The sequence below is a fragment of the Trichosurus vulpecula genome, chromosome 9 (assembly GCF_011100635.1).
Source record: "Trichosurus vulpecula isolate mTriVul1 chromosome 9, mTriVul1.pri, whole genome shotgun sequence".
NCBI lineage: Eukaryota > Metazoa > Chordata > Mammalia > Diprotodontia > Phalangeridae > Trichosurus > Trichosurus vulpecula.
In genome coordinates, this window is record NC_050581.1 from 110803351 (window position 1) to 110830709 (window position 27359).

At 45.4% G+C, this 27359-nt stretch overlaps 1 protein-coding gene across 5 annotated transcripts in view; it reads right to left on the minus strand.

Moving 5' to 3' along the window:
- Positions 1-25106, minus strand: part of PFKFB4 (6-phosphofructo-2-kinase/fructose-2,6-biphosphatase 4) — a 79778-nt gene extending 54672 nt beyond the window's left edge. Inside the window, exon 1 of one of the 5 annotated variants that reach the window (XM_036738411.1) lies at positions 17653-17954. In XM_036738411.1, coding sequence (XP_036594306.1) covers positions 17653-17749 — 97 coding nt within the window. In that variant the 5' untranslated portion in view covers positions 17750-17954. Of the gene's footprint in view, positions 1-17652; positions 17955-24959 lie in introns of those variants that run through there. The other 4 variants (XM_036738413.1, XM_036738410.1, XM_036738412.1 and 1 more) reach the window with 4 other exon arrangements.
- Positions 25107-27359: the final 2253 nt, after the last annotated feature.

Consider the following 27359-nt stretch of genomic DNA (forward strand, 5'->3'; position numbering starts at 1 on the left):
TGGGGAGATAAAACCAAATCAATCTCTTTTCTGGTCTTTGCTGTAAGAAGCCAAACAAGCTTATATATTTTGAAACGAAAGGCTTTCTAGCTCTACCCCTAGAGCCAGAAGCCTTTCTCCAAGCTTCAGCCAAGAGGGCCTAGAAGCCTGGAACTAAAAGCTGTTTACTGACTTTTTCTGTAATAGCATTCACAGCAGGACAAAGGCACTCGATCTGTGAAGAAAGAAGCCTTCAATTCAGTGGTCATTTCTGCAGGGACAGGGGGAAAAGTTGGGTCAACCCCTGCCTGTAAAGTGCCAAAGCAATATTCTGTCCTTCTTACCCTCTCCCAAAGAATGAATTTTTTTAAATTGAAAAAACCTGCAGCTACATAACAGGACAAAACAAATTCCTCTATTAGTCAGTCATGTCCAGAAATGTCTCTTCCTGCATTTTTAAGTCCATCACCTCTTTGACAGGAGATGAGGGGTTTTGTTTCATCATTACTCTTTGGACTCAAGGGTTATTACATTGATCAAAGTTCTAAATTTTTTCAAAAATGTTTTTCTCTACAATATTGTTTTCATTACTTGTATAAATTGTTCTAATCCCAGCTCATTTTGATCTGTTGGTTCAGTCTTCTCCATCCTTTGAAATACTTAATAATTTCTTGTGGCACAATAATATTCCATTATATACACTGTTTAGCCATTCCAATAAAAAGACCCCCCAGTTTCTTTGTTTTTTAATTCAACCTCCTCCCCCTCTCCACCCACTGAGAAGATGATAAAAACAAAACATTACAACTGTGTACAGTCAAAGAAAACAAATTCCTGCATTAGCCAAATCCAACAAATAAAATAAAATGTTTTAATCTGCACTCAGAGTTTCTATCTGGAGAGGGAGAGCATATTTCATTATGAGTCCTTTGGAACTGGTCTATTGGCCATTGTGTTGATCAGAGTTTCTAAGTCTAAGTTATCTTCACAATATTATTTTTATTATATAAATTGTTCTCTGGTTCTGCCCACTTCACATTGCATCAACTCATACAAGTCTTTCCAGGCTTTTCTGAAACTATTCCCTTCACCATTTCTTCATATTCATGTACCATAATTTGGCTAGCTTTCTCACATTGATGGGTAACTAATGAAAATAGCTACAATAGATATATACATATGTACATATTTGTAATATACATTTTCCTCTTTTGTCATCTTTACTAGTCTGATAAGTGTTAAGTGGAAAGTTTATTTTCCCATTGATTAAGAATATGACTGAAATGCTTTTGTTTGTGATTTTACTTAAAGCTTATAGCAGATAAGATATATGTTTTAAGATTTTTAACTGAGAAAGTGTCTTCTAGGCAAAGCTTTTTGAGAATCCACTGCTAATATTAAATAATTATTATTTTGCATGGCTATATGTTGTTTCACCAATATGAGTTTATTTCTCAATGACCAGTTGATGAGAACTGGCACATCTGCCCCACTCTTTTCTGTGGGAGGATTTAATCTTGGTCTATCAGAGCACATACTAAGCACAAAAAACAAGCTAAGGGGCTGTGGTGTGTCAGCTGGGTCCAGATATAGCTGAAATGGATGCATGCCTGGGTCCCCACTGTAGCCCAGTGGGTACTGCTTATTTCTTTCATCTAAAAGATCTCAAACCCAACCCAGAAATTGCACCTACTAACTGATGAGGTTAAAGAAAAATGATGATCGTAGGGAACCATGTGTTTTTAAGGGTGCTGGAGACTCCAAAATACCAACATGCCTGGTCCTACCGAAAGAATTCAACCCAAGCCTTCTCAACCAAGGAAAAAGACAAAGTTTATTAAAGATTCGCCATAATGGGTTGCCTTAAGAAATCTCACCCTTTATGACAAGCAGGCCAGATTCAAACTGAGCTAGATTGAATCTGAGCGCCTTCATGGAGGCAAATATGAAATTCATATACAGAAAGATTGTAGGAGGGATCTAGGGTAGTCCTGGGGTGATGGGAGGAGCGGTTTAGGGAGGGTCTTGAGGAGTCTTGATGGGACTGGGATGAGGTCAGACTCCAGGAACCAAGAGAATGGGATTAAGGGTGGGAAGTAGCAGAAGACACGGATATTGATAGTACCAAGGGTGGGAAGTAGCTGGACAATAAAGGGCAAGGCTAGGTAGAGATTTGGGCCTAATGATAATGTGAGGCTTATGGCCTTAGGGGAAGGCCAGATCTACTGGGAAGATTCAAGGAGAGTTCAAGGGGGCTCCCAGAGACTGTATTCCAGGTTCAAGGGGGTTCTCAGAGACTGCAACCTCATCATTCCCCCCCTCAAACAAATGGGACCCAAATTCTTTTGGATTCCAAGGGGGTTCCCAGAGTCTAAACCCCATCATAACCACTATGACCTAACCTGTCAAATTCTTCTAGGAGGGTGGGAATGAGAGGGATCTGGAAAGGGAGAGAGTAAACAGGCATTTTCTATGAAGAAATCAAAACTATACTTAGTCATGTAAAAATGCTCTAAATCATTGATGCATCTAAGTTACTGATTAGAAAAATGCAAACTAAAACAACTTTGAGATATCATTTTACATTTATCAGATTGGCTAAAATGACAGGTGCCCTTCAACTGGGGAATGGCTAAAACAAGCTGTGGTATATGACAGCGTCAACCTGAAATGAATTCAGGAACTCAAACCTTCTTCCACTTGGGGTGAATTTTATAGTAAGGCCAATAGAAGCCAGAAGGGTTCCTAGTGAACCTGTGACTAATGCGGGTGAGAAGGATGCTTATCTACAAAACGGACAGTGAAAGGATCAGGATGGGATTAAAGAGTGGGTAGGTAGTCTGGGGTAGGCCAAGAGTGACTATGAAAGGAGTATTAAGTATCTAGGTGGGTCAGGTGCCTTGGGCAGAGGCCAGTCATCTGGGCAGCTGAAATGCATGGGAAAATTCAGGAACTGGGTTGCTTTTTCAAAGACATGGTCTTTTCCTTTTAGGGGTCTAGGTCTCATCACCTCATCATTCCCCCCTCAAGATATAAGAAAAGATGAGCTGGGTGATTTAGAAAAACATGGGAAGACTTGAACCTATGAAGGAAGATGCTATCCAACTCCAGGAAAAGAACTGCAAATAGAAATATGCATAGTATGATCTTGATGAGGGCACAGTATCTGGGAACCCCTTGAACTCTTCTTGAATCTTCCCACTTGATCTGGCCTTGGCCTGAGGCTATAACCATTAGGCCCAAATGCCTACCTTGCCCAGCCCTCTATTGTCCAGCTGTTTCCCACCCTTAATCCTGTTTCCCATCCTTAATCCTGATCAAAATATCTATACCCTGGCTCTGTTACCCTAGCCCTTTATTGTCTGTCATTTCCATGTAGCCTTCAGCTATTTCCCACCCTGGGGTCTGACCTCATCTTGGTCCCATCAAGCTCCTCCTTAGACTCCTCCTCAAGTCCTCCCTAAACCCCTCCTCTGGTCACCCCAGACCACCCCTCAATCCCTCCCACAATCTTTGTGTATATAATCTCCATCTTGCCTCCATGAAGGTGGTCAGATCCAATCTAGCTCAGATTGATCTGGCCCGCTTTCCTTACAGGTGTCACAAGGGGTGGGATCTCTTGGGGCAGGCCTATTTGGCTAACTCTTAATAAACTTTATCTTTTCCCTTGGCTGAGAAAGCTTGAGTCAAATTCTTTCAGCAGGATCCGGTGTGTTGGTGCTTTGGGGTGTCAAGCACCCCTCACCCCAAACCCTCTTCATTATGGTTCCCTGACCAGGAGGCACTGCTAATCTCAAGTTCTTCTCCAGCCAAGACTGAAGGTATGTGAGCCTCCTCCTCTCCCAATCCCCCTCCTCACTCTCCAAGCATTTTGGAGGTGCTTCTCGGGCCTGACCTTAGTGGTCCCAGTGGGTCGGACAGCTAAGAGGCTGTCCTGTTCAGCCTGACACCCTCAGGTGGTACTCGGTCCAGTGGTCATGTCGGAGGCCATGAACCTAAGCATGGCTTCTGAGGCATGGAGGACATGGACAGATGCCCCATCCGGAAGCATGTGCCAGATCCTTTCAATTGTTTCGGCGCTGGGAATTTGGGAAAATTTCAGGTACCTTCTATATATTTTGTTTTCTTGTTTTATTTTGTTTGTCTCCCAACAATGACTCCTAACTTCTCCTTTACTAAGGAGGAAGGAATTTCCAGCCGAAGGGACCCCTACTCAGGTTTTCGCCTCATGGCCTACACCACCATGGGCCCTACCCCCAAGGCAATGCCTACTCAGGTTCCAGCCTCGGTCCCTGCCCCCACAGCAATATCTCCTCCCCTAGCTCCTCTCTCTGAGGTAGCACCCACCTGGGTCTCTGGGGTATCTTCCCCTCTGACCTCTACCCCTCCTCAGGTATCAACTGATTTTCTCCCTTGTCAGCCTGATCCCCTGGCCTTGCAGTCCAATCTAGTTCAGCCAGCACTGCCCAGTCCCTACCTCACAGGAAGTGGGACTTCCTATATCCCACCTAGCATGTATTTCATTAATCCGTCTGCCCCAGATATTAGGAGGAAACTGCAGAAATTGGCAATGGGACCTCAAACTCCTCAGGTCCAGTTGCTGGAGACAGCCTTTGGAGTTTTCAACAATAGAGACTTGGTTGCAGCAGAGGAAAAAAAACGCAGGAAAAGGGCTAGAGACAGAGAACATGCTCTATTCTTGGCTGCTGCCATGGCCAGGAAAAGACCCAAGGAGCGCCCCTTCAGGGAGGCCCTTGGAAGCCCATTGGCTTGGGCAGTGGGGAAACCTGCCTTCAATGCCACAAGGAGGGTCACTGGTCCAAGGAGTGCCCCTCTAGGTTGCCCCCCTGGAGGAAGCCCCCAGGATCCACGCCTCCAGGACCATGCCCAACATGTAACCAGGAGGGACATTGGAGGAAAGATTGTCCCCAAGGTTGCAAAAGTGGTAGAGCCTCCTCCCAGTACCCTGTCCTCCAGTCTTCTGAAGACTCGGAAGGAGGGGAAAGCCTGGCCCTTGGCAGTGCTCCCACTTTTTCCACCTCTCTCACGGAGCCCTGGGCAAAATCAAGGTAGAAGGTAAGGTTACCCACTTTATCACAGCTATGTTCTCTTGTTTTAACTAATTGCTCTGGCCCCACATGCCCCTCGACCCATCGGGTCATGGGCATCAAGAATCTGTTGTTTGAACACTCCTTCTCTGGCCCTGCCCCCTTGTTGGGAAGGGACCTGATGGTGAAATTGGGGAGCCAATTTTCTTTAGTTAAACCTCGCAGGTCTCTTTTCCCTCTGCTCACCAGACCTCCCCCAGAAGTGTGGAAGACAGTCAAACCAGTTGTTTGGGATCAGGGAATTCCTGGCAAAGCTGCTCAAGCCACCCCTGTCCTTAGTCGCCTCAGAGAGTCTAATGTGTTCCCCAATTGCTGTCAATATCCAATTAAGCCCAAGGCCTGGGAGGGACTGCAACCATTAATTGAAATATCCCTTAAGAATAAAATCCTTGTTCCTTGTCAATCTCCTTGCAACATTCCAATCCTTCCCATAAGGAAGCCTAACGGAGAATACAGAATGGTTCTAGATCTCACGGCTGTTAATGAAGCTGTTATTGCTATGCATTGCCACAACCCATATTGGGGTACCCAATGGTTTTCCACCCTGGACCTCAAAGATACCTTTTTCTGTATACCTTGGCACACAGACTCACAATTTATTTTTGTCCTTGAATGGATTCTTCTAGGGGAATCAAGTTCATGTCAGCTAATATGTACAGTCTTGCCCCAAGGGTTTCGAGATAGTCCTCATTTATTTGGCTAGGCTTTGGGAAAAGATTTAAGGGACCTGAAATTAACTGGCAGTAGCTTAATTCAGTATGTGCATGATATTCTTATTTGTAGCCCCACCTGGAAGGCTTCTTTGGCCGTGGCCCCAGAAACCCTGAACTTCTTAGTTACTCGAGGCTATAGAGCCTCCTTGAACAAAGTCCAGATAGCATGCCAATCTGTAAAGTATCTGGGCCACGAACTAATGCCTACCTTTCAATCCTTAACCTCAGAAAAGAAGAGGACAATACTGCCCATTAAACAACTCCAAACTTTTCTAGGCATGGCTAGATTTTGTAGATTCTGGATCTCTAATTTTGGTCTCATTGCTAAACCTCCTTGTGACTCCACTCAAGGCCCTGACTTGCTCCCTCTAGAGTGGGGCCCCTACCAGGCTAAAGTTTTTGAGGTTTTGAAAAAAGTGACCACCACTCCAGCATTAGCTTTACCTAAATTAGAAAAACCTTTCACTCAGTATGTTGATGGAAGGAGAGGACAGGCTTTGGGAATCCTAACCCAGTCCTTAGGGTCTGACCCCTGTTTTCCAAAACAATTAGATTCTCTGGCTGCTACAGCCATGCCAATTGAGGAAGCTTCTAAGCCTCTAGCAGACCAGCCCCTAGAAGCTCTGACTTGCCAGAGCACCCTGGAAGCAGAGGGCCACCAATGCCTGGCTAACCACAGGCTCACCAAACATCAAAGCTTGCTCTTAGAAACCCCCGATCTAATTTGCATGTGCTACACACTCGTGAACCCCAAAGCAGTGTGGTACACAGAACAAGTGGTTAGGGGAGCTAGGTATGAAATAGTCATCTTTAATTCCCTCTGGGGAAATTGTCTTTTCTCAATACTCCTATACTGCCTGTTTGTTGCGTGTTTGCTTGACCTCTTTGCCAAGTTCATCTTCTCCAGGCTCCACGCCATCAACTTCCAGATGACTGCTCAGACCAGGACCCATCCAGGCAGGGACAAACTCTACACCCGTTGCCAGCAGGAAGCAATTTCAGAAGCTGAGACCTTCATCCCTGACCCCAAAAGAATTTGGGTCCCATTTGTTTGAGGGGGGAATGATGAGGGCACAGTCTCTGGGAACCCCTTGAACCCTCCTTGAATTTTCCCACTTGATCTGGCCTTGGCCTGAGGCTATAACCATTAGGCCCAAATGCCTACCTTGCCCAGCCCTCTATTGTCCAGCTGTTTCCCACCCTTAATCCTGTTTCCCATCCTTAATCCTGATCAAAATATCTATACCCTGGCTCTGTTACCCTAGCCCTCTATTGCCTGTCATTTCCATGTAGCCTTCAGCTATTTCCCACCCTGGGGTCTGACCTCATCTTGGTCCCATCAAGCTCCTCCTTAGACTCCTCCTCAAGTCCTCCCTAAACCCCTCCTCTGGTCACCCCAGACCACCCCTCAATCCCTCCCACAATCTTTGTGTATATAATCTCCATCTTGCCTCCATGAAGGTGGTCAGATCCAATCTAGCTCAGATTGATCTGGCCTGCTTTCCTTACAGGTGTCACAAGGGGTGGGATCTCTTGGGGCAGGCCTATTTGGCTAACTCTTAATAAACTTTATCTTTTCCCTTGGCTGAGAAAGCTTGTGTTGAATTCTTTCGGCAGGACCCGGTGTGTCGGTGCTTTGGGGTGTCGAGCACCCCTCACACCAAACCCTCTTCAATATTACACATATATATGCATATAACATATATGTGTGTACATGTTTATAGATGTGTATATATATGCAGATAGATGTCCATGTTTTAATTATAGCCATTTCTAGGGGGAAGGGAAAGGAGAAAAAAAAGTGCTCATCAGAGAACAAAAGAAAACCTAGAAGGAAGCACAGAAAAGCTGAGTAGCTTTGAAAACAACGTGTGGTATTTACTACATAGGTTTTCTTGAAATGGAAATTTATTGTTTTCTATCAAATCTTCTCTTATGTTCTACTGGGTTTCTCATTTTGTATTTGAGTTTAAAATGAATTTTTTTTTAAAAGATAGAAAGAAAGGGAGAGAGGCTTAGCTACCAGGAAAGTTTGGGAGGCCTATGACTAGTTCTCAACCACAGTGGAGGGGTGGGGAGAAGCATTAAGTTTGAAGTCAAATGACCTCCTCAGTTCAAATCTCAGCACAGCTACTTAAATACCTATTTGACCTGAGGCAAATCATTTATTCTCTCATCTGTAAAATGAGGGCTTTGGTCTAGCTGACGTCCAAGCCCCACCTCACCTTGTAGCTATAAATCTATGACCCTAGGAGCTTGGTGGTTCAGCGTGCAGATCTATCCCCACCATTCCAGTTCTGGCCAGGCCTATATTCCTTCCCACCAGAGAGTACACACTTGAAGGTCCTATCAAGTCCATGCCACTATTATATAATCCAACCTTCTCCTTTTACTGATCACTCAAGTAGTAGCATTGTTGGAGACATAAATCAAGGTCCTCTAACTTCAAAACCCATGTTCTACCCAAGATGTCTATCCTTTGTTCTACAATCCTGGAGAGATTTTGAAACAAAAGTCTGACCCCATGCATCTGAATTTCCCAACAGCCAGTTATTTTTCTGAACTTAGCAGCAGAGCAAGGTCAAACCCCATAAGCTTTCCTCTATGAGAAAGTCTTAACATTTTGTTTTCCAGAGCAATGGCCTCCCCAAGACCCCCTCGATGAAGGTAAATCTGTCCATTTCACACCCACCAGAATAATTCCATGTCTATCCTGAAGAGAGAAAGCAAAAATAGTGAGTTCTCCTTCCATTCTTCAGGGTACCAACTGCTCTGCAGATACAGCTGCCAGGAGATGGGCCCACAGGGCAGAGGTCACACAAACCGGGAGCCTCTTCCCCCAAAACACTCGGGCAGGGTGTGAGCACACACTGACACAAAGCACAACAGAGTCTGCCTAGTAATATTTTGACATCTCTGTTGCCAAACAAGGCACTGAGTTGAAAATTAATTCTCTAAACCTAAAGAGTATCATGTACATGTAGCATTTTATTTTGGTTATTTTTCCAATATTTAGATCAGATATGAGTTCATAGTCATTACAGATAAGGACACTCTCCCCAAACCAAGTGACTACCTGCCTGGCAACTTGAACCCAAATCTTCCAAAGCCAGCTCTGTAACCACTACCCTACAATGCCACTCACAGTTTAAAGAGAAAAATTTAAAGAGAAAATTTCAATCCCAAGCATGAAGTTCCTAGATTCCCAGGTCCTATACCCATTCTTTGGTATTCTGCTTATGCCATTAAGTCACTGATCTCTGGCTTCCGTGCCCCATTTCTGAGCACCCTGGGCCAGTTCCTAGATTCCCAGGTCCTATACCCATTCTTTAGTATTCTGCCTATGCCATTAAGTCACTGATCTCTGGCTTCTGTGCCCCATTTCTGAGCACCCTGGGCCAGGCTATAAAGCTCTTACACCCCCAGGTCCTAGGAAGTCTATTTCTGAGGACCTGTTTAGACTAGGCCAAAAAGACTGAGTCTTGCAAGTAAGTGGGACATAGTTCATTCATAAAGGCTAAATGGGACACTATCCCCTGCCTTGCTTGGAAGGGAATCACAGAAATTAAGTGGTTTGGTTCCCCTACGGATAAAGATTCTCTGAATGTACCAGGAAAGGTATGGCAAATAACTGGAGATACCAAGGCAGGATGGTACAAGGGAAAGCACAGAGGACTGAGACAGCCTTTGGGCCTAGATCTTGTCTACAGCCAAGTGAGTTAGTGAGTCAATCAATATGGGTTCACTAAGCTTCTGTCCAGCACCAGGCCCTTTGTTACAAAGGCAAACAGACAAGTGTATGCCATTGAGGAGAGCTCACAATCTACTGGAGTCACTGAGCCTCAGTTTGTTAATCTATAAAATGGAGATAACACTGGTACCACCTATCTCATAGGTAGGTTTTGAGGATGAATGGAGGGAAAAGATGTCAAAGTACTTTAGAAGATGGAAGAGCTTATGATAGGAGAAAAGAAGGGAATAAGTATTTATATAGTCCCCACTATATGCCAAGTACTGTGCTAAGTAGTTTTTTCTTACAATAATTATCTCATTTGATCCTTACATCTGAAAAGTAGGTGCTATTATTTCAATTTTACAGTTTGAAGAAACTGAGGCAAACAGATTAACTGACTTGACCAGAGTCACAAATCTAGTAAATATCTAAATACAGATTTGAACTCAGGCCTTTCTGACTCCAGGTTCAGCACTCTAACCACTCCGCCACCAGCTACCTCCCATTAATTTTGTTATTGATAACAAATGCATCTCTAAAACCACTTGTGATAACTTAGTAATAAAATCCAAACACTTTGAGGAAGAAGAGGCAAAATGAAACATTTCCCTAGGATTACACCCTGCCTTCAGCTCGGTGCTTCCTAATAGCCATGGGTAGAAGAAACTCATTTAGAGCTTGGATCTAATGATTTTCCAACTTCCCTGGGCCCCTTTCCTCATTTGAAAAATTAGGAGATTGAATTAGATGATCTCTTAAGATTTCTTCCATTTTTAGAACTGTGATCCTATGATTTTCTCACTAGAAAAGAAAATTAGCCCCTCCCCCAGCCACACAAAGCTCAGGATTGACCTTCAACATTGCAAATCTCTTACAGTGTCTAACTCACCAGCAAGGCCACCAACCCTGAGGAATCTGTGACCCTCCAAATCATCGCTACAGCCAGAAAGTAAACAAAGCAGTTTCAAAAGGTCAAAGATTATAAAAGGAGATGAGTTGTCAGAAAACAAGAAGAAAAGGTCTAAAGGGATGTTCTAAAAAGCAAACGATTTTTTTCATCTTATCTTAGAATCATTAAATGACAGCACATGAAGGGACCTAGAAGGAATCTGTTTGGACCCTGGTGTGTGTTTTTTTTTTAAACAGATGAAGAAGTGAATACCAAGCATTTGCCCAGTGGTTGAGCAAGGTCTAGAATACAGGCGCTCTAACTATAATCCAAATTCTTTCCACGCACTAGATTTTACTATCCTACTTTTTCCTCAATTTTGAAATCTTTGTCAAACGTACCACTTGAGAGGGGGAGACATATTGTGGATATTGATGTCCCTCCCCATCACAAGCCCTATTATGACATCATCAATGATGGAAGAACATTGAGATTTTATGAGAATTAAGATTCGTTTTTCACTCTTCATCTGTCCAAAAAAAAAAAAAAGGAACTAACCAAGAGAATGATGTGTATGGTAACAGCAATATTGTTTAAAGAATAACTGTGAATGACTAAGCTATTCTGAATATTATAAATATTGAAGTCAACTACAAAGGATTATGAAGATGCTAGCTACCTCCAGAGAAAGAACTGATAGAGAAGTATGCGTAGTATAGTTTTAGATTAGTACATATTTGTATCAAATGTTCACCGTCTCTAGTGCACGGTGGGGAGGGAGGAAGTAAGGAAGGGAAGGACCTCAGAGCTTAAAATGTAACAAAAAATTCAAGAAATTTTTTTTAAAAAGCATGAAAGATATTAAGGAAAAAAAAGAAGTGACAGCAGAAAATGCTCAAAAGTTGGTGATGCTGCACAATCCTATCAGGGACAGCATTGAGGGCTTATCTGCATGGGATAGAAGGTTAGCCCAGAAACCTCAGAGGTCTTTTCTCCTCAACTCCCTCTCTTCTACCTCTCAGGCAGCTGTCTTCACTTCCTCTGCAATTCTGCCTATTGGTTATGGTGTTATGGGAGTGAGCTTCTCTGTATATATGTAGACAGTTGTGCTTTTGCTGATGCTGCTGCCACCAATTTATGCTTCAGACTCATACTGAGCCTATAATCCACTAACCTGGGGTGGGTTTTTTTTTTTTCATAAACTGCTGTCTGTTCAACTACATCTCTATGAAGCTATAATTTGTGTTTCTCACGCAAATGGAACTAGATCAATGAGACCTGACAAAGGAAAGATGGGACAAAGAAGGCAAACATTCCTTTTTATTCCAAGCTCCACAAATCCTTGAAACCTTAAGAAAAGATTTTCTGACTTCACCCTTACCCAGTCTTCTCCTACAACAGCCTTCTGAGGGCTGAAAGCCTATATGACTGCTCCCTTAGAAATATTCACTGCGTAGCCAGGAAATCATGGTACACGTAGCATCTTGGTTTTTTGCAGCAAGAACACAGGACTGATTCCCCAGTTGATAAATGGTCAAAGGATATGAACAGGCAGTTTTCTGATGAAGAAATTAAAGCCACCTACAGTCATATGAAAAGATGTTCTAAATCACTATTGTTTAGAGACATGCAAATTAAAACAACTCTGAGCTACCATATCACACCTATCAGATTGGCTGATATGACAAAACAGGAAAACGATAAATGTGTGACTCTTTTCCAGAGAGGGGTTAAGAAAGAGAAAAATGGCACCCTGCAAGCCAATTCATTGTATGGATTGAACTAAATGATCTCTAAGATTGGAGGACCAAGAATGAATGGCATGGGTCAGGAAATGTGTGAGTGTGCATGTGAAGGAACCTATTCTTAATGCCATAAGTGCCAGTATTGGAGGGAAGACCATGATGGGACTGTGATCATCTTCTCCCCTGCCTGTATGAGTGCTCTGGGGCTTCTGGCATATACAAAGAACCACAGGCACACAGACTAAGACCACAATCTCTTCTTGCTAAGGAGAGATCCCTCCATTTTTGTGCAACCATGTCACTCCTTTGCTCAACAAGCTTCAGTGGCTCCCCATTCCCTTTAGGATAAGAAACAAACTCCTTCTTCTGACATTTAAAGTCCTTCACAATCTCGCTTGCAACCCCTTTCCAGACTGGTTTCACATTACTCACACACTGTATTGCAGACAAACCAGCTTACTTGTTAATGCTCAGGAAACAACATTCTGAACCCTACCTGTCCCTGATGCCTGGAATATTCTCCCTTCACACCTTTCCTTTCTGATATGTCTAGTGTCCTTCAAGGCTTAGCTTTAATGCCACCTTCTATACCAGGCCTTTCCTGATCACCCCCAGTAGGCAGTGATCTTCCTCCCCGATCTCTCCATCTCTTTAAGAAGGAGGTTGTTCTGTATCTATTTCCTATTTACTTATCTGGTGGACAGATTTTTTCCTCAAGTAGAATGGAAAGTTCCTTGAGGGAAGTTTCATTTTTGGTTTTGTATCCTCACAGCCTAGCATAGTGCTTTGTACATCTAGCTTCTTAATAAATGCTTCTTGAGGTGAATTCATTTTTTCTGAGACAAGGAAGCCAGGAGAAAGACTGGTTTGTTCCTTTTGCTAAAATATCCAGAGAAAAATACTAACACTTTTGCTGTTTCCCACTCCTACTTCTCAGCTTCCTGTAATTAGGCTTAAATCCCCACCAGTCTAAGGAAATTGTCCACTTCAAGGTCACAAATGACCTGATACCCAAGCCTAAACAACTTTATCCAAACAGTCTTTTATCTTCTTTCAGGCCTCGGTTGTATTTGACAATATTGACTGGCTCCTCCTTCCACATTCTCTCTTCCCTTAGATGACACAGATCTCCTTTGGTACTTCTCCTACCTCCCAGAGTACTCTTTATAGAAAGTTTTCCTTGTGTCTTTTTCCTCATCCTGCCTCCTGAATGTGACCATCACTCTTTCCTGCAAAACTCTATCCTTGGATCCCCTCTTTCTCCCCCTAGAATACTGCATTCACTCCCATGGCTTCAACTATCACCTCTATGCAGCTGTTCCCCCAATCTTTTTTTTCTAGCACTGACCTCTCTTCTAAGCTCCAGACCCACAAATCCAACTACCACCTGGATAGTCTACCAGCACTGAAAACTCCCTGCTCCTCCTTCAGATTTTGTATGTAAAATTCCTTCTTCAGACTTTATATTTAAAACGTTTTATTGACAAATTTTGTTTTGTCAACATAGATCCCACTATACTAACCAATAAGGTGAGACAGAAACCCCAGGATGCTGTTCCCCCACAAGGCTATGGATAGAAAGCTGGCCCATCTTTATATTCAAAAAGTAAGCTAGATGGTTCCTTCCTAGCTTAATTTTTCTTGGTAACTTCTACTCTACAATACTAGTAGCTCTACTACTTAGTCTAAATCTCCTAACCTCTACGGGCCTCAGTTTCTTCCTATGTCAAATGAGGTAGTTGAACTAACTGTTCTCTAATGTCCCTTCTAGATCCAAGTCTAATTAATTTAGATGTAAATCACTATTATACAAGGTTATTTGGAGTGATGTTTGAGGTTAAGTTTCTAATAAAAAACAAAATCCCCAACCTGGGGAAAATTTCCTTGGGTAAATTTCCAGTTGCCCTGAGTGCTCTAAGAATAGCATTGGATAAGACAGATGAGATAAATGGTGACTTGTGCTACAAGAGGAATAAACCATATTGATGAGATCAGAGCCTTTGGAGTGTTTCTCTTCTGAATTTTAATGATGCCCTTATTTATGCAGTTATAGTCCATATATATATTCTTCTTCTGGCTCATCTTTCCATCCTGGGAGCCAAGTATTCCTCCGCTTCTCTGTGTTCCTTAGAGTCCTCATTTCTTACAGGTCGGTATTCTTCTAGGTCACGTAACTTACTCTGTCATCCTCCAATTGCGGGGCACAGAGTTTGCTTTCAACTCTTTACTAATACAAATAGGGCTGCTGTGAATATTTTCGCATGGGCCTTTTCTTCCCTGTCAATAACCTCATGCGATTAAAATCCTGAAAGTGGGATTGCTGGGGCAAAAGCATGAACAGTTTTGCAAATTTTATGGTATAAATATGTATTTCTTTCCAAAACAGTATTTCACCAGCATTCCAGATTATTTCACAATATTTCCAAAACAAAATTTCATAGCTCTGCCGGCAGTAAATGAACTCACTTTCATCTACCAAAATGAATGTTATTCTTTTTCATATTTACCAGTTTGGTGATGTAAGGTGAGTGTCTTAACTGCACTTCATCATCTATTTCAGAATTGCATTAATTTGCATTTCCCTAATTACTAGCACTTTCCTTTTTTTCCTCCTGAATGGTAGTTGGCAGTTTGAGTTTTTCCTTTTGAAAACTAACTGCTAATATATTTTGACCACTTATATACTAGAGAATAGCTTACAAATCATTTTAATTGTTTCTGTTAATGGCACCACCAATTTCAACACTAGCCTTTAAACTCTAAAGTCATCTTTGATTTTTCCTCCTCTCATCTCCCATATCCAATCAAGTTCAAAGTCCTGTTGAAGTTACCTTCACAATAACCTCTCAAATATGCCTCCCCTCTACCTACTCCCATAGCTACCACTCTAGCTTATGTCCACACATCTCTCAAATGGCCTATTAAAGTAGCCTCCTAACATAGTCTCCCTGTATTTATAGGCTCTCCCCTAGAATGTATACTTCATATAGCTTCCCAAACAATCTTCCTAATGTATACATCTAACCATTCCCATGCTCAAAAACTTTTCAGTTGCTCCCCACAGTTCACTGAATAAAATTCCCTTTTATATTCCAGTTGGCCTGGAGGTCCAGATCAAATGTCACTTTCTTTAGGAACTATTCCCTAATCTTATCATCTAACAGCCATCTTTCTCTCTGAGCTTCCTCAGTCCAGTGTCTATAACCACTCACGGTGTTTAACACAACTTGCTTTGCTCTATGTCCCTATTTTATTCTCCCTCTGCAATCCCAGACGATGACCTTCTTCCAGAGTGGGGAATCTGTCTTATCTCCTCAACTCCCTTCCCTTCCCTCCACCCCCCCACCCCGTCACAGTACACAAGTGATTAAATATTTGTAGAACCAATGAAGGGTGAAAAATCCTAAAGGAGAAGCAGAAACTTATTTTCTGATTGGCTCTATTTTTAAGTGTGAATTCAAACAGAGAAATGTGGATGGTTTCCCTGGAAACAGAAAAGAAATTCTGCCAAAAGGATGCAGGCACATGTATTGTATATAGATAGTATGGTTTCCAACCCCCACTGAGTATAAAGACAGAACTAGCTTGGAAAGCAAATCTCATAAACGAAAGCCAAGTTCCCAAGTTTTCCTGATAGCATGTCTGACAGGAGAAATGTAGCAGATTTTAGGGAACTTGAGTCAGAAAGAATCCAACTTTGGCACCATGAGAGCTTTTAGTTGCAAAACTGTATTGCTTGAGGTTGGAAGGGGTGGAGGGAAGTGCATGATTGCAGAGACATACAGTGATGGGGTAAAGGTCTTTGCCTATCCTCAGGGGCTAAGTCTACATTGGAGTGGCCAACTTGAGGCCTGGGGTGGAGTGACAGGGTCCACAAATCAAAAGGAAGAGGCTTACTATGTGGGGATTTGCCCTGATTGGTCCCATTCAAGCGTGACTGCTCCCTTACTCTAGCACCTCAGGGTTGAAAGATTCATTATCAGATGTGAGGGTTCCACATGGAACTTAAACTTGTCAGACCAGAGGATGAAGGAGAGGAAGATAAGAGGTAAGTCAAACTTACAAAGATTAGGGGTAGGGGTGGGGGAAGGGAGGGGAAATGAAGTTCTGTCATAAAAGGTTAGAGGGGAGCGAGAGGACATTTACGCCCCCTCCCCTCTGGTCCTTTGCCTCTCACTCAATGTTCCATCTAGACCCATTGTTGATCAACCAATGAAGGCAACAGGGCCTTCACCGGCTGCCAAGGACTTGCCAAACACAGGGTGCTCAAGGGCCCTTGCCTAGAAAAGGAACAGCTGGGCTGCAAACCAGCTGGTACACGGCCTTCCTCTGCTTCCTCTTCTGAACCATGAATCCTGGACCCTCTTCTGAGGACCAGCCCAGGTTAGGTTGCCCTAACCAAGGCTACCTTGGCTTCAAGCTCATATATATCCAGAGGGTGGGAAGAAAATGTCTATACATATACATCATCAACACACATACATTAGAGACTGGAAATTCAATAGAAGGGAAGTTCAGACACACAAGTACACTCAGAAACACTATCCTGAGGGGGAAAGGTAGTTTTCTCACAAGTACACAGACTGACACACCCAAAGGTCAAAGTGCAATAAGCCTCACTCTTAACTACTGTCCTGCCAATGCTGGCCTATTCTTCATAGCGTCATAGACCATTCAATAGCTCAACACCTGGAAAGAGCCTCAGTCATCCTACCCACACTGAGACTTCTGACTCCACTCACCCTGGGCAACCAAACAATTTTAGAATTGAAAAAGGCTTAGAAACCCCTTTAGGGAAACTGAGGTCTAAAGAATTGACGTGGTTTGTTCAAGATTGCACATCCAGTCAGTGTCTGATCTGGCTCTTAGAACCCTGGGCTTTTCCCTCTGCATAAGAAGGCTTTGCTTTCCTGTCCCCACCCCAGCGTCTAGGGCTGCCTTCACCCACCTCCCAATGCCCAGGTCTCCAGACTCCATTCCATATTCCAAGGGATCCTCACCACCTCTCGGGTTAAACTGGGTTTCCTGCTACCAAGAGGAACAGCTTTTTCTGACATATCCCCCCCTTCCTTCCCCAATGTCCTTTCCACTCGGCCCCAGCCGCTACCGCCCTCTAAGGGCACTCCGCACACCCCTCACTGACAGGTGAAAGGTGCACGGGCCAGAAGCACACCTCCGGAGACAAGCCTGCTGATGCCCCCTACTCCACGCGCAGACACCCGTGCAGTGACCGCCATGCCATCCCACCTCCGGGGCCACCTGCGCTATGCCTGCCTGCCCTCCACCCCCACATCTTTCCAGGTGCACCCACGCCCCTCACTTCCACTCGGACATGCGTGGTGCAACACAGACGCGCGCGCCCCCTCCTCCCAGAAGACAGACACATGTATTCACCACCACCCCGCTCAGCGCGGAGACGCAAGCTGCACACCCCCCCACATGCGCGCCCCCTCACGGGCACGCGAGCGGCAGCCTAGCCCCTCACCTCCGCGCGGACACGCGTGCTGCGCCGGCCGTCCGTTGCTATACGGCATCCAGATCTTCTTCAGGGGGTTCTGCGTGAGCTCCCGGGGGGAGGCCATGGGGATGGGCCGCAGCGTTGGCGGGCGCTGCGCAGCCGGGAACAGCTAGCGGGCAAGCTGGCCTGAGGGCTGGGGGCCACCTCCTCCTCAGCCGGCCCGAGATGGCGCCTCCCCCAAAGGCGGGGCCCCGAGGCTCCACCTCCGCAGCCCGCCCAGCCCCGTGGCTCCGCCTCCTCCTCCCTCCCCGCTCTCCGCCCGAGGCTCCGCCCCTAGCCCCTAGTGGGGGCGGGGAACCCTCCCTCAAGCCCCGCCCCGTGGGCTGGGAGAGGGAGGGGAGAAGGTCGGACCCGGTAATCCCGGGGCCCTCCGCTGCTCGTACCGGGCCGAGCAAGCAACTGAGTTAACTTCAGAGACGGCACCACGTCCCCAGGAGCTCCCCTGGCAGCGGGGCCTCTAGATACAAGGCTGTCCTCCCCCGGCACACAGACCCTTCACATCTTCCAGCCCCAGGGCCAACCCCTACCCTTGACTCCTTCTCAAAGATCCCCAAGGGAGACCAGCCCCGGCAATCTCGACAAGGTCCTTTCGCACTCAATTTCTCAAGCAGAAAATGGGGAAGGGGGTGGTTATAAAGGTCTCTAATACCTCTCGGGGTTCTGGAGGAGGGTATGTGTGTAGAGTTGGTCAAGAATTGTTAACATTGAATCATTACTGAAGATGACTTCTCTTGCAAAAGAATTTAGATTAATTTTTTTTATGATCTTGCAAAGAACTGAGAACCTAACTCTGGGGTCCCAAGGATCAAGCTGCTCTGGACTCAGGAGTTCGGAGTGTGAGGGGAAGGTGCCTTCGGGCCCTCAAGGAGAAGTGGACTGGAGGAACAGAGCAAGGGAAAAGGCCATGGGGTGTGGTGGGTAGGGCTAACCCAGACGCCAGAAGGAGCCTGGAGTTTGCCCTCTTGCCCAGGCACAGGCCCATGAAGTGTGTGCTCTGTTCCTGCATGACCAGTTGATCGCGGAAGTGGACTCCATGTGGGTTAATTAATGGTTCCTATCTTGCTCTAACTTCATAGGTCAAGGGGCACGGTGGGATACCCCTCTGAGGCCCTTCAGCATCATCTTACCCTATCCCCACTCTCAGGCTTACACTGGAGCTCAACCCAAACTCCACAATCCATCCTCTTTCCCAGGCCATCACTGAAACAGGTGCTGAAGTATCCCCTCCTCCAAGAAGTCTTCTTGGATATGAAATTTGGGTCAGAGAACCTGAGTTTGAATCTGGGTTCTGCCACTTACTACCTGTGTGATCCTGAGCAAATCAATTAGCCTCTGGGCCTGGCTTCCTGATCTGTGAAAGGAGGACATTGGACTACAATGGTCAGTTCTAACTCTATGAACGAACGACAACCTTATATTTATCCTACCTATCCTTACCCAGCTGATGACAAGACTATACCCCCAAATTTCCTCCCATCCTCTCCATATTTATGCTCCCCCATTACTAGCTGTTCATGAAGTGATTTCCATGCACATCCTACAGTGTTTCTCATCTATGTATCCTTCCATAGGTTCCCAAAGTGGGCAATACCGCCCCCTGGGGGACACAGGACCCATTGGGGGGAGGTAGTAGCCTAGGGTGACACAAATTTCAAAATAAAACAAAAACGTCAAAGGGTTAAAGAAAGTAGATTTCTAGAGGGGGCACTGGGTAATTTTTTTAAAAGGGGGCAGAAGGCCAAATAAGTTTGGGAACCTCTGTATATAAACGAATACCCTACAAATCTGTATGTTCTACATTGAGCCCTAGATTACTGGGCCAAGTCTCTGTTTGGGTCTATCACCCCGATGGACTCATGTGTGTCTATGTCTAACCAGGGCAAAGCCAAAGCCTGTCCCAAGCCCAGCTTCAGAGATTCCAAGAATCTGGTTGTGGTGGCAGTGAAAGGCATGACCAGGATACCAGAGGGAGAGCTCATCCACCCTGAAACAAGAGCATTCACTCCCTCCTGCCCCCAGGGTCTCAGTATATACATTTAGGAACTGCCATATATGAATCACTTCCTTAAGCATGAGGCCATAATCAAGGTCACAGGGTCCAGGCCACCCCTAGAAGGCTAGGGTAGAAGGGAATTGAAGCAGCAGATACTTCTCTACATTGTAGCTGGAAATCCCTTTCCATCACATTCTTCTTAGAGGCCAGAGACTTTCTACTACTCACATCACAGATAGAAACACCTGGGCTCGTATGATAGCATTGCTATAATGCTTTAAGGTTTGTAAAGTGCTTTACAAATATTTCATTTTATCTTCACAACCCTGGAAGGTAGGTACTATTATCTCTACTTTATAGAAGAGAAAACTGAAGTTAATTAACTTAACCTAGGGTCACATAGTGTCTGAGGCTGCACTTGAACTCAGCTCTTTTCTTTCTTTTTTAGAAGAGGGGAGACAGGGCAATTGGGGTTAAGTGACTTGCCCAAGGTCACACAGCTACTAAGTGTGTCAAGTGACTGAGGCCAGATTTGAACTCAGGTCCTCCTGACTCCAAGGCCAGTGCTCTACTCACTGAGCCACCTAGCTACCACTGAACCAAGGTTTTTTTTAACTCCATTTCCAGTGTTCTATCTACTGCACCCCTTAGCTACTAAAAGCCAGACACAAGGACATAGCTCAAGTTCCAAACAGCTTCTTCTCTACCCATCCTTCCCTGCTTTCACTCCCCCCTGCCCTCCCATGTAAAGTCTGCTGATGATGTAAAAATTTCCTCTTTCTGAGAAAGTAAGCATCTTGACTGAGTCCCCTAATTCACATTTGGTTTCCTTAGGAGATATTCAGTACTAAGGTCTTTGCCTGACCCTCCTCCCTCCCAGACAGCCTGCAAACTTGCCTTACTCCCAGGTACTCTGTGTACCATGGACAGATTTCAGGGGAATCTGTGAACATAAATGGGAAAAAAAATACATCTTTATTTTCACTAACCTCTATCTGAAATTTAGCATTTCCATAAATTATGAATTGTAAAAAATACACTCTTAGAAGAGGTCCATAGGCTTCACCAGACTGCCAAAGGGGTCTGAGACACACAAAAAGGTCACAAACCCCAGCTGTGCACGAGTGACCACCAAGCCTCTATTTCTGCATTACTGAGGGATGAGATCCAGGAGTATTAAAAACCAAGAACAACTGAGAGGCTATTCCTGACGTGAGTCTATGCACACTCCAGCTATAGCCTGGGTACTGACCAATGGGTGTTCTGGCTGCCTTAAGCTACTCTGACAGTACTGCTGGCTCTAGGCTCAAGGGTAGAAAGAAGCCTGATAAACCCACCCTATCTTCATGGCTCATAGAGGGAAGAGCCAAAGCTCTTTAGGTAGAAGAGGATGGCTCATAGGCTGTCAGCAGGAAACTGTCAAGCCTTGACAGGACCATCAATGAGTTTCAACTTGCCCTAGCCTAAGGGACAACTGGAAGTCTGGACACACACACTCATGCAAAAGCAAACATTCATACACAGATGCTCAAGCAGACCTCCTTCCTACCCCCAGCATGGCCTCTCCCCTGGGACCTAGGCCGTGGGAGCCTGGGACAGATTCTCCCTGGGATCACTGTTAGACACTTTCCCAAGAGCCTTCAACCTTCCTGCTCTTGGGAAGATGAAGAGGAGGAGGCTGGGGAGTTAAGCCCTGTGATACAAGGAACCCTTCTCCTAGAAACCAGCTCTTTTGAGCATCTCCCCCCCACCCAAAGCAGACCCCCCTGACCCCAAACACACAAAGTCCTACAACAACCAATCAGCTCTCATTTCTCTCCACAAGTAGTAGGCAGACATAACTAACCCAGAATGTTCCATTTGACTCAGAACCTCATCAGAAATGAATTTTTCTTCATTTCTCTCAGTGGCTCATTCCTCAGCTCTAGAGCCTTTGATGACTTTCCACTGCCAGTAGAATCGATTTCAAGTACCTCAGTCTGCCATTCAAGGTTTTCTACCAACTGGTCTCAACATACTTCTCATTTCTCTATTTTCTTCACCCTTTTTCTTTTATATCTCAAATGATTTGATACTTTTTTTTTAAATGGTAGTTACTTCCCAATGGTTGTCACTTCCATATCCCTCCTCCCTTTCCCCCTTGTAATAAAAGACAGTTAAGCAAAACCAACACACTTGTCACATGGGACAATGCCTCATTCCACACCTGTAGTTTACTGCCTCTGTGCCAAAGTGAGAGAGGCATGCTCAACATCAGCCCTCTGAAGTCTAGCTTGGTCACCACATTAATCAGAGTCCTGATTTTTTTTTCTACGTTCCTTTTTATTTACATAATTGTCTCATCCGCACCCCCACCCCCACACCACAGAGGCTATAGTCATTCCTGGTCCCCATTCAACACCCCATTCAAACCTAGCTATTCTTCAAGGTCCAACTCATTTCACCTTCTCCAGGAAGCTTTCCCTAACCCCTACAGCTCATGTGGATTTTTCTCTCCTCTGAACTGTGCTCGCCAGCAGGAAGGAGGTGGGGATGGAGAAAGAATAGTAGGGATAGTCTATTTTTGAGGTGATGGGTGGGGGGAAAACTACCTGCATGCAAAAGTTCTTTATATCCTTTCCTGCCCCATCCCCCTTGGGTAAGAAAGGAGGCACCTAGTGGGTGAAATGATTATACAGTAACCACTGACTGGCCAAGAGAGAGCATGGGATTACAGAAGGGGCCAATGAATATTACCCAGAGCACAGCATGTGGACAAATCCTAGATTGGCACAGAAGTGTATGAGGAATCTTCATGCCTTTCTAGGATTTCCAGGAAGGCTGAGGCTCTGGATTATGGAATGATGGTCCAGCTTCCTCCTAGAGAACCTTAAATATCAGGCTAGAAGGCTTAGGCACTATCCAGACTGGTTTGCCATTTGATAGTCTTTTTTATTCATTCTAATTTTCTTCCTGTTATGAATCCTTTCTAAATCTGTTGATTCTCTTTAACCTTGTGAATTGACTCTAGGAAATACAATCATGTATGTGGTCTAGATGGTGGGGAGACAGAAAGGAGAAGGGAGAGGGAGTTGGAGGACAAACTAGGGCACAAAATTACCTTGGGGAAGTGGAAAGGTAATTAAGACTGGAGGCTTAAGGGAGAAGGGACAGATTTCTGAGTCCAGGTAGCTAAGCAGTATTCAGGAACTAGGAAAGTTAGAGGTTCAACTGCCTAAAAGTTGAGAGTGAGTTGCCAATGAGTATTTAGAAGGTGGGGGAGAAGGTGCTATGAATGAACTGAAAAAAATGCTGGTACACAAGGCTAGCAAGCTGTGAGATCTTTTACAGGGTCCTGAAGGTCAGAGTTTAAAATGACCATAGATTTAGAGCTAGAAGGTATCTTAAGGGTCATCTAGTCCAACCAACTGGAAAGGATCTAGCCATGGGTCTGTCATTATCTGTATGACAGTAAAGATAAGGCTTCCCTTCTCTAGGCTTTGGTTGGTTTCCCTATCCTAGAGGTGGGTAATAGCCCCTATAGTTACTTTTGTCAAGACCTAAATGATCAGTGGCTATGAAAGCCCTTTACAGAATTCCACACAGATGTCAAAGAAGGCTGTCACATGTACTATCCAGATGTGAGCCTCAACACATCCTGTCAAGATGTTGGGGGGGGGGGGTGTCACATGCTTTGCACAGATGTGAAAGAAGCCTGCACAGAAGAGAAGAGGGACCATCATAAAACCTAATGCACTGGCTGGGCCATGTCACTGCCATGTTCAAAAATGGTCCCTGGCTCATCATTGCCTATAGGATAAAACACTGCTTAACTCAAGCATTCCCTCCACAACCTGTCTCCAGCCTAATTTCCTAGTACTACCCTTCATACACATTACCTTCCAACCAAATTAGACTACTCTGTCTCTTGTTCTCATCTTGCTCTCTTTTGTCTTTGTTCATGCCATCAGCGAACAGAACCTCCATCTCCATTCCCCATCCTTGCTGTCTACGTACTTGTTGAAATTTTCCCTTCATGACTCAACTCAGGTGTCCTTTCCAACAAGAAGCCTTCCCTGATTTTCCCAGGTGAAAGTGATCTCTCCCTCCTCAAGCTTTGCACTTATCTCATCTTCCTGGTATCACAGCTATTTGTGTACTTGTCCTTTCCTCTCCATTAAACTGTAAAATTCCTGGGAGCAGGGTCTTCAGTACATTCCATATGAGGGTAAGCTAAAAGGACAGGGGATTCTTAGCCTGGAGAAGAGGAGACTCAAGGGACATACAGTAGCTGATCTCAAGCATATGAAAGGATGTCATGAGGAAAAGGGATTCCATTTGGTCTTAGAGGGACCTTAGAAATAATGTGTGGAAGTAGCAAAGAGGCAAATTTGTACTTGTTAAAAGGAAAAACCTAATAATAAGAGACATCCAAAAACACAGTGGGCTGCCTCTGGAGGTAATGGGTCCCCCATCATTGGAGGTCTTCAAATAGAGGCTGGATGAACACTTACTGGGTTTGTTGTATCGGAGAATCTTTTTAGCAGGAGCAGGACCAGATGCTCTGTGAGGTCCTTGCCAAATCTAAAATTCTGGGGTTCTGTAATTCCTGGTTGTCTCTTTATCTCAGCACAGATGAGCACGAGGTCTCACACCCGTTTGGTTCTTAATACCTTTTTGTTTCTTACAGATTGAAGAGAAGAAGGGTTGGGGGGAAGTTTTCACTAGACACTGTACAACTATAAACTAAAGATCCAAATCTGGGGGGGGGGGGACTCAGACGCTCTGGGGCGGGAAGAAGAGGAAACCTCCACATGGATGAGTCCAGAAGGGGTTGCGCTTCCCACTACTGCTCAGGACAACCTCAGAGAAGAAAGGCTATTTTTAGCTCCCACTTCTGCCCCACCCCCCCACCCCGTACAGCAGTTGGGGGTTGGGGGGTGGTAGGAAGAGGAGTCTGGGGCCACTCAGATGAACCGCTCAGGAACCCCGAGGGAGTGAAAGTGGGAGTCTGACTCTCAGACGTCTCAGCCCCAAGCAACAGCGACGCCGGACAGACAAACTGACTGGACAGACAAACTGACCCACTCCTTCAGCTGCAGGCCCCGCCCTCCCCCCTATAGTCTACGCTCCAGCAGTACCTAAAGGTGTACGCACCGGCTTATACCACACTCCCTGCGAACTAGAGGCTAGTTCCCAGAGGAGGGAGGTGGACTTGAGGTCAGGCTAAGCGAGCTAACAGCCAAGAAAACCCTGCCTGGGACCCCTTCGCCCCCAGTCCCAGTCCCATGACCTCTCCTACCTCTCAGACCCTCCTGGGGTGCTCGCTGGCTCTTCAGGTCGGACATCGGGATCAGGCGGGACCCCCTACCCTGGGGCGCGAGCAGCTGTTTGCTCCAGGGGCCAAGACCCACCCGGGCCCGAGGGCGCAGGGGCAGCCCCAGCCCCTCCTCCCGGGCCCCGCCCCTGGAGAACACACCCTGTCTCCGCCCCCTGCACGCCTCAGGCCCCGCCCCGGACGGATTAGGCCCCGCCCCCTCCTGGCGGGCTTCCACAAACTCAGAGCCCACATGGGCTGGGGGCTCGTTGCTTCTACACATGAATGGGAGAAGGGAACAGAGGGAGAAGAGAGGGAAACTTTCCGGCTGAAGCGGAGCAGGGGAAGGGGGGGGACTTCTACGAGGGGCAGAAGAATGGGGGAGGGGGTTCTCTGTGTAATAAACAAGATCTGTTGGCTAGTCAGATGTCAGATACCGATCCGCGGGATCACCCTCTCGCCCCCTCCCCCGCCCACATACACACCTTCCCGGACACCCCAGTTCTTGGGGTGGAGAAACTGAGTCACTGGTTTTACCTTGCTCATTCTGGGCCAGTCCCTCCTAGCCACCCTGGAGTCAGAGATGGGAAAGCCGTTCCTCGTCCTGGTGTCCACTCTAAGACGGTCAGTGGTGTCCAACTCCAGTAGGAACCTCCTCCACTATACCTTTCATAAGGATCTCTGAAAGCTGCCTGTTAACATAGTTTTAAAATGTAATGTTCTCTATGTTTTGTTGTATTTTAAAAATTTATTTTGTTACATATTTCCGAATTACATTTTAATCTGGTTAAGGCTGCAGGCCAGGTGTGGCCTGGGTCTGACCTAGCTGCTCTAAAAAACACTATGTTCCCTGACGGTAGTGATGAGGGCACAGTCTCTAGGAACCCCTTGAACCCTTGAACTCTCCTTGAATCTTCCCACTTGATCTGGCCTTGGCCTGAGGCTATAACCATTAGGCCCAAATGCCTACCTTGGGCAGTCCTCTACTGTCCAGTTGTTTCCCACCCTTAATCCTGTTTCCCATCCTTAATCCTGATCAAAATATCTATACCCTGGCTCTGTTACCCTAGCCCTTTATTGTCTGTCATTTCCATGTAGCCTTCAGCTATTTCCCACCCTGGAGTCTGACCTCATCCCAGTCCCTTCAAGCTCTTCCTTAGACTCCTCCTCAAGTCCCTCCCTAGAGCCCTCCTCTGGTCACCCCAGACCACCCCTCAATCCCTCCCACAATCTTTGTGTATATAATCTCCATCTTGCCTCCATGAAGGTGGTCAGATCCAATCTAGCTCAGATTGATCTGGCCCGCTTTCCTTACAGGTGTCACAAGGGGTGGGATCTCTTGGGGCAGGCCTATTTGGCTAACTTTTAATAAACTTTATCTTTTCCCTTGGCTGAGAAAGCTTGAGTCAAATTCTTTCGGCAGGACCCGGTGTGTCAGTACTTTGGGGTGTCGAGCACCCCTCACGCCAAACCCTCTTCAGTAGGACTTCCTTAGCATCTTCTCCATCTTCCCTATATTCTGAGTTCTCTGTGGATTTCAGTTGCTGTTCAGTCCATTTTCAGTCTGTTCCACTCTTCATCACCCCATTTGGGGTTTTCTTAGTAGAGATACTAGAATGGCTTGCCATTTCCTTCTCCAGCTCATTTTACAGATAAGGAAACTGAGGCGAATAGGGCGAAGTGACTTGCCTAGGGTCACACAGCTATTGAGTGTCTGAGGCCAGATTTAAACTTGGAAAGATGAGTCTTCCCGACTCCAGTCCTAACACTCTATTCACTTTGCCACCATAATAAAAAAAATAAGGATAATAGTTAATGAACAAACATTTATCATACACTTAATATTTTCTGAGCACTGTGCTGAGCCTGGGGATACAAATAAAGGCAAAAACAAGATCCCCCCTTTTAAGGAGTTCATGTTCTAATGAAGGAGATAACATGCAAATAACTCTGTAAAAGGAAATTCACCTCAATGCTGGGGCTAGGGAGGAACATGGAAAAGCCTCTTATGGACAGCTCATTTGAGCTGAGCCTTGAAGGAAGCCAGGAAAACCAGAATGTGAAGGTAAAGATCCAGGGCATTCCAAGAATGGGAGTCAGCCTGTGACAGTGACTAGATCTTAGAGTAAGTATGTGGAGGAGATTGAAGGGCAGGAAGACTGGAAACGGGCAAGGCTGTGAAAGGATGTGAAAGCCAAGCAGAAGGTTTCATATTTGATTTTTGGAGGTTATAAGGAGCTACTTGGGTTTATTGAGCATGGGGGTGACATGGTCTGACCCTCTATTTAAAACAATCATTTTGACAGCTGGGTAGAAGATTGGCTGCAGAGGGAAAAGACGAGACTGGGATATGAATCAAAAGATTATTTATTGTGATGTCCAGGC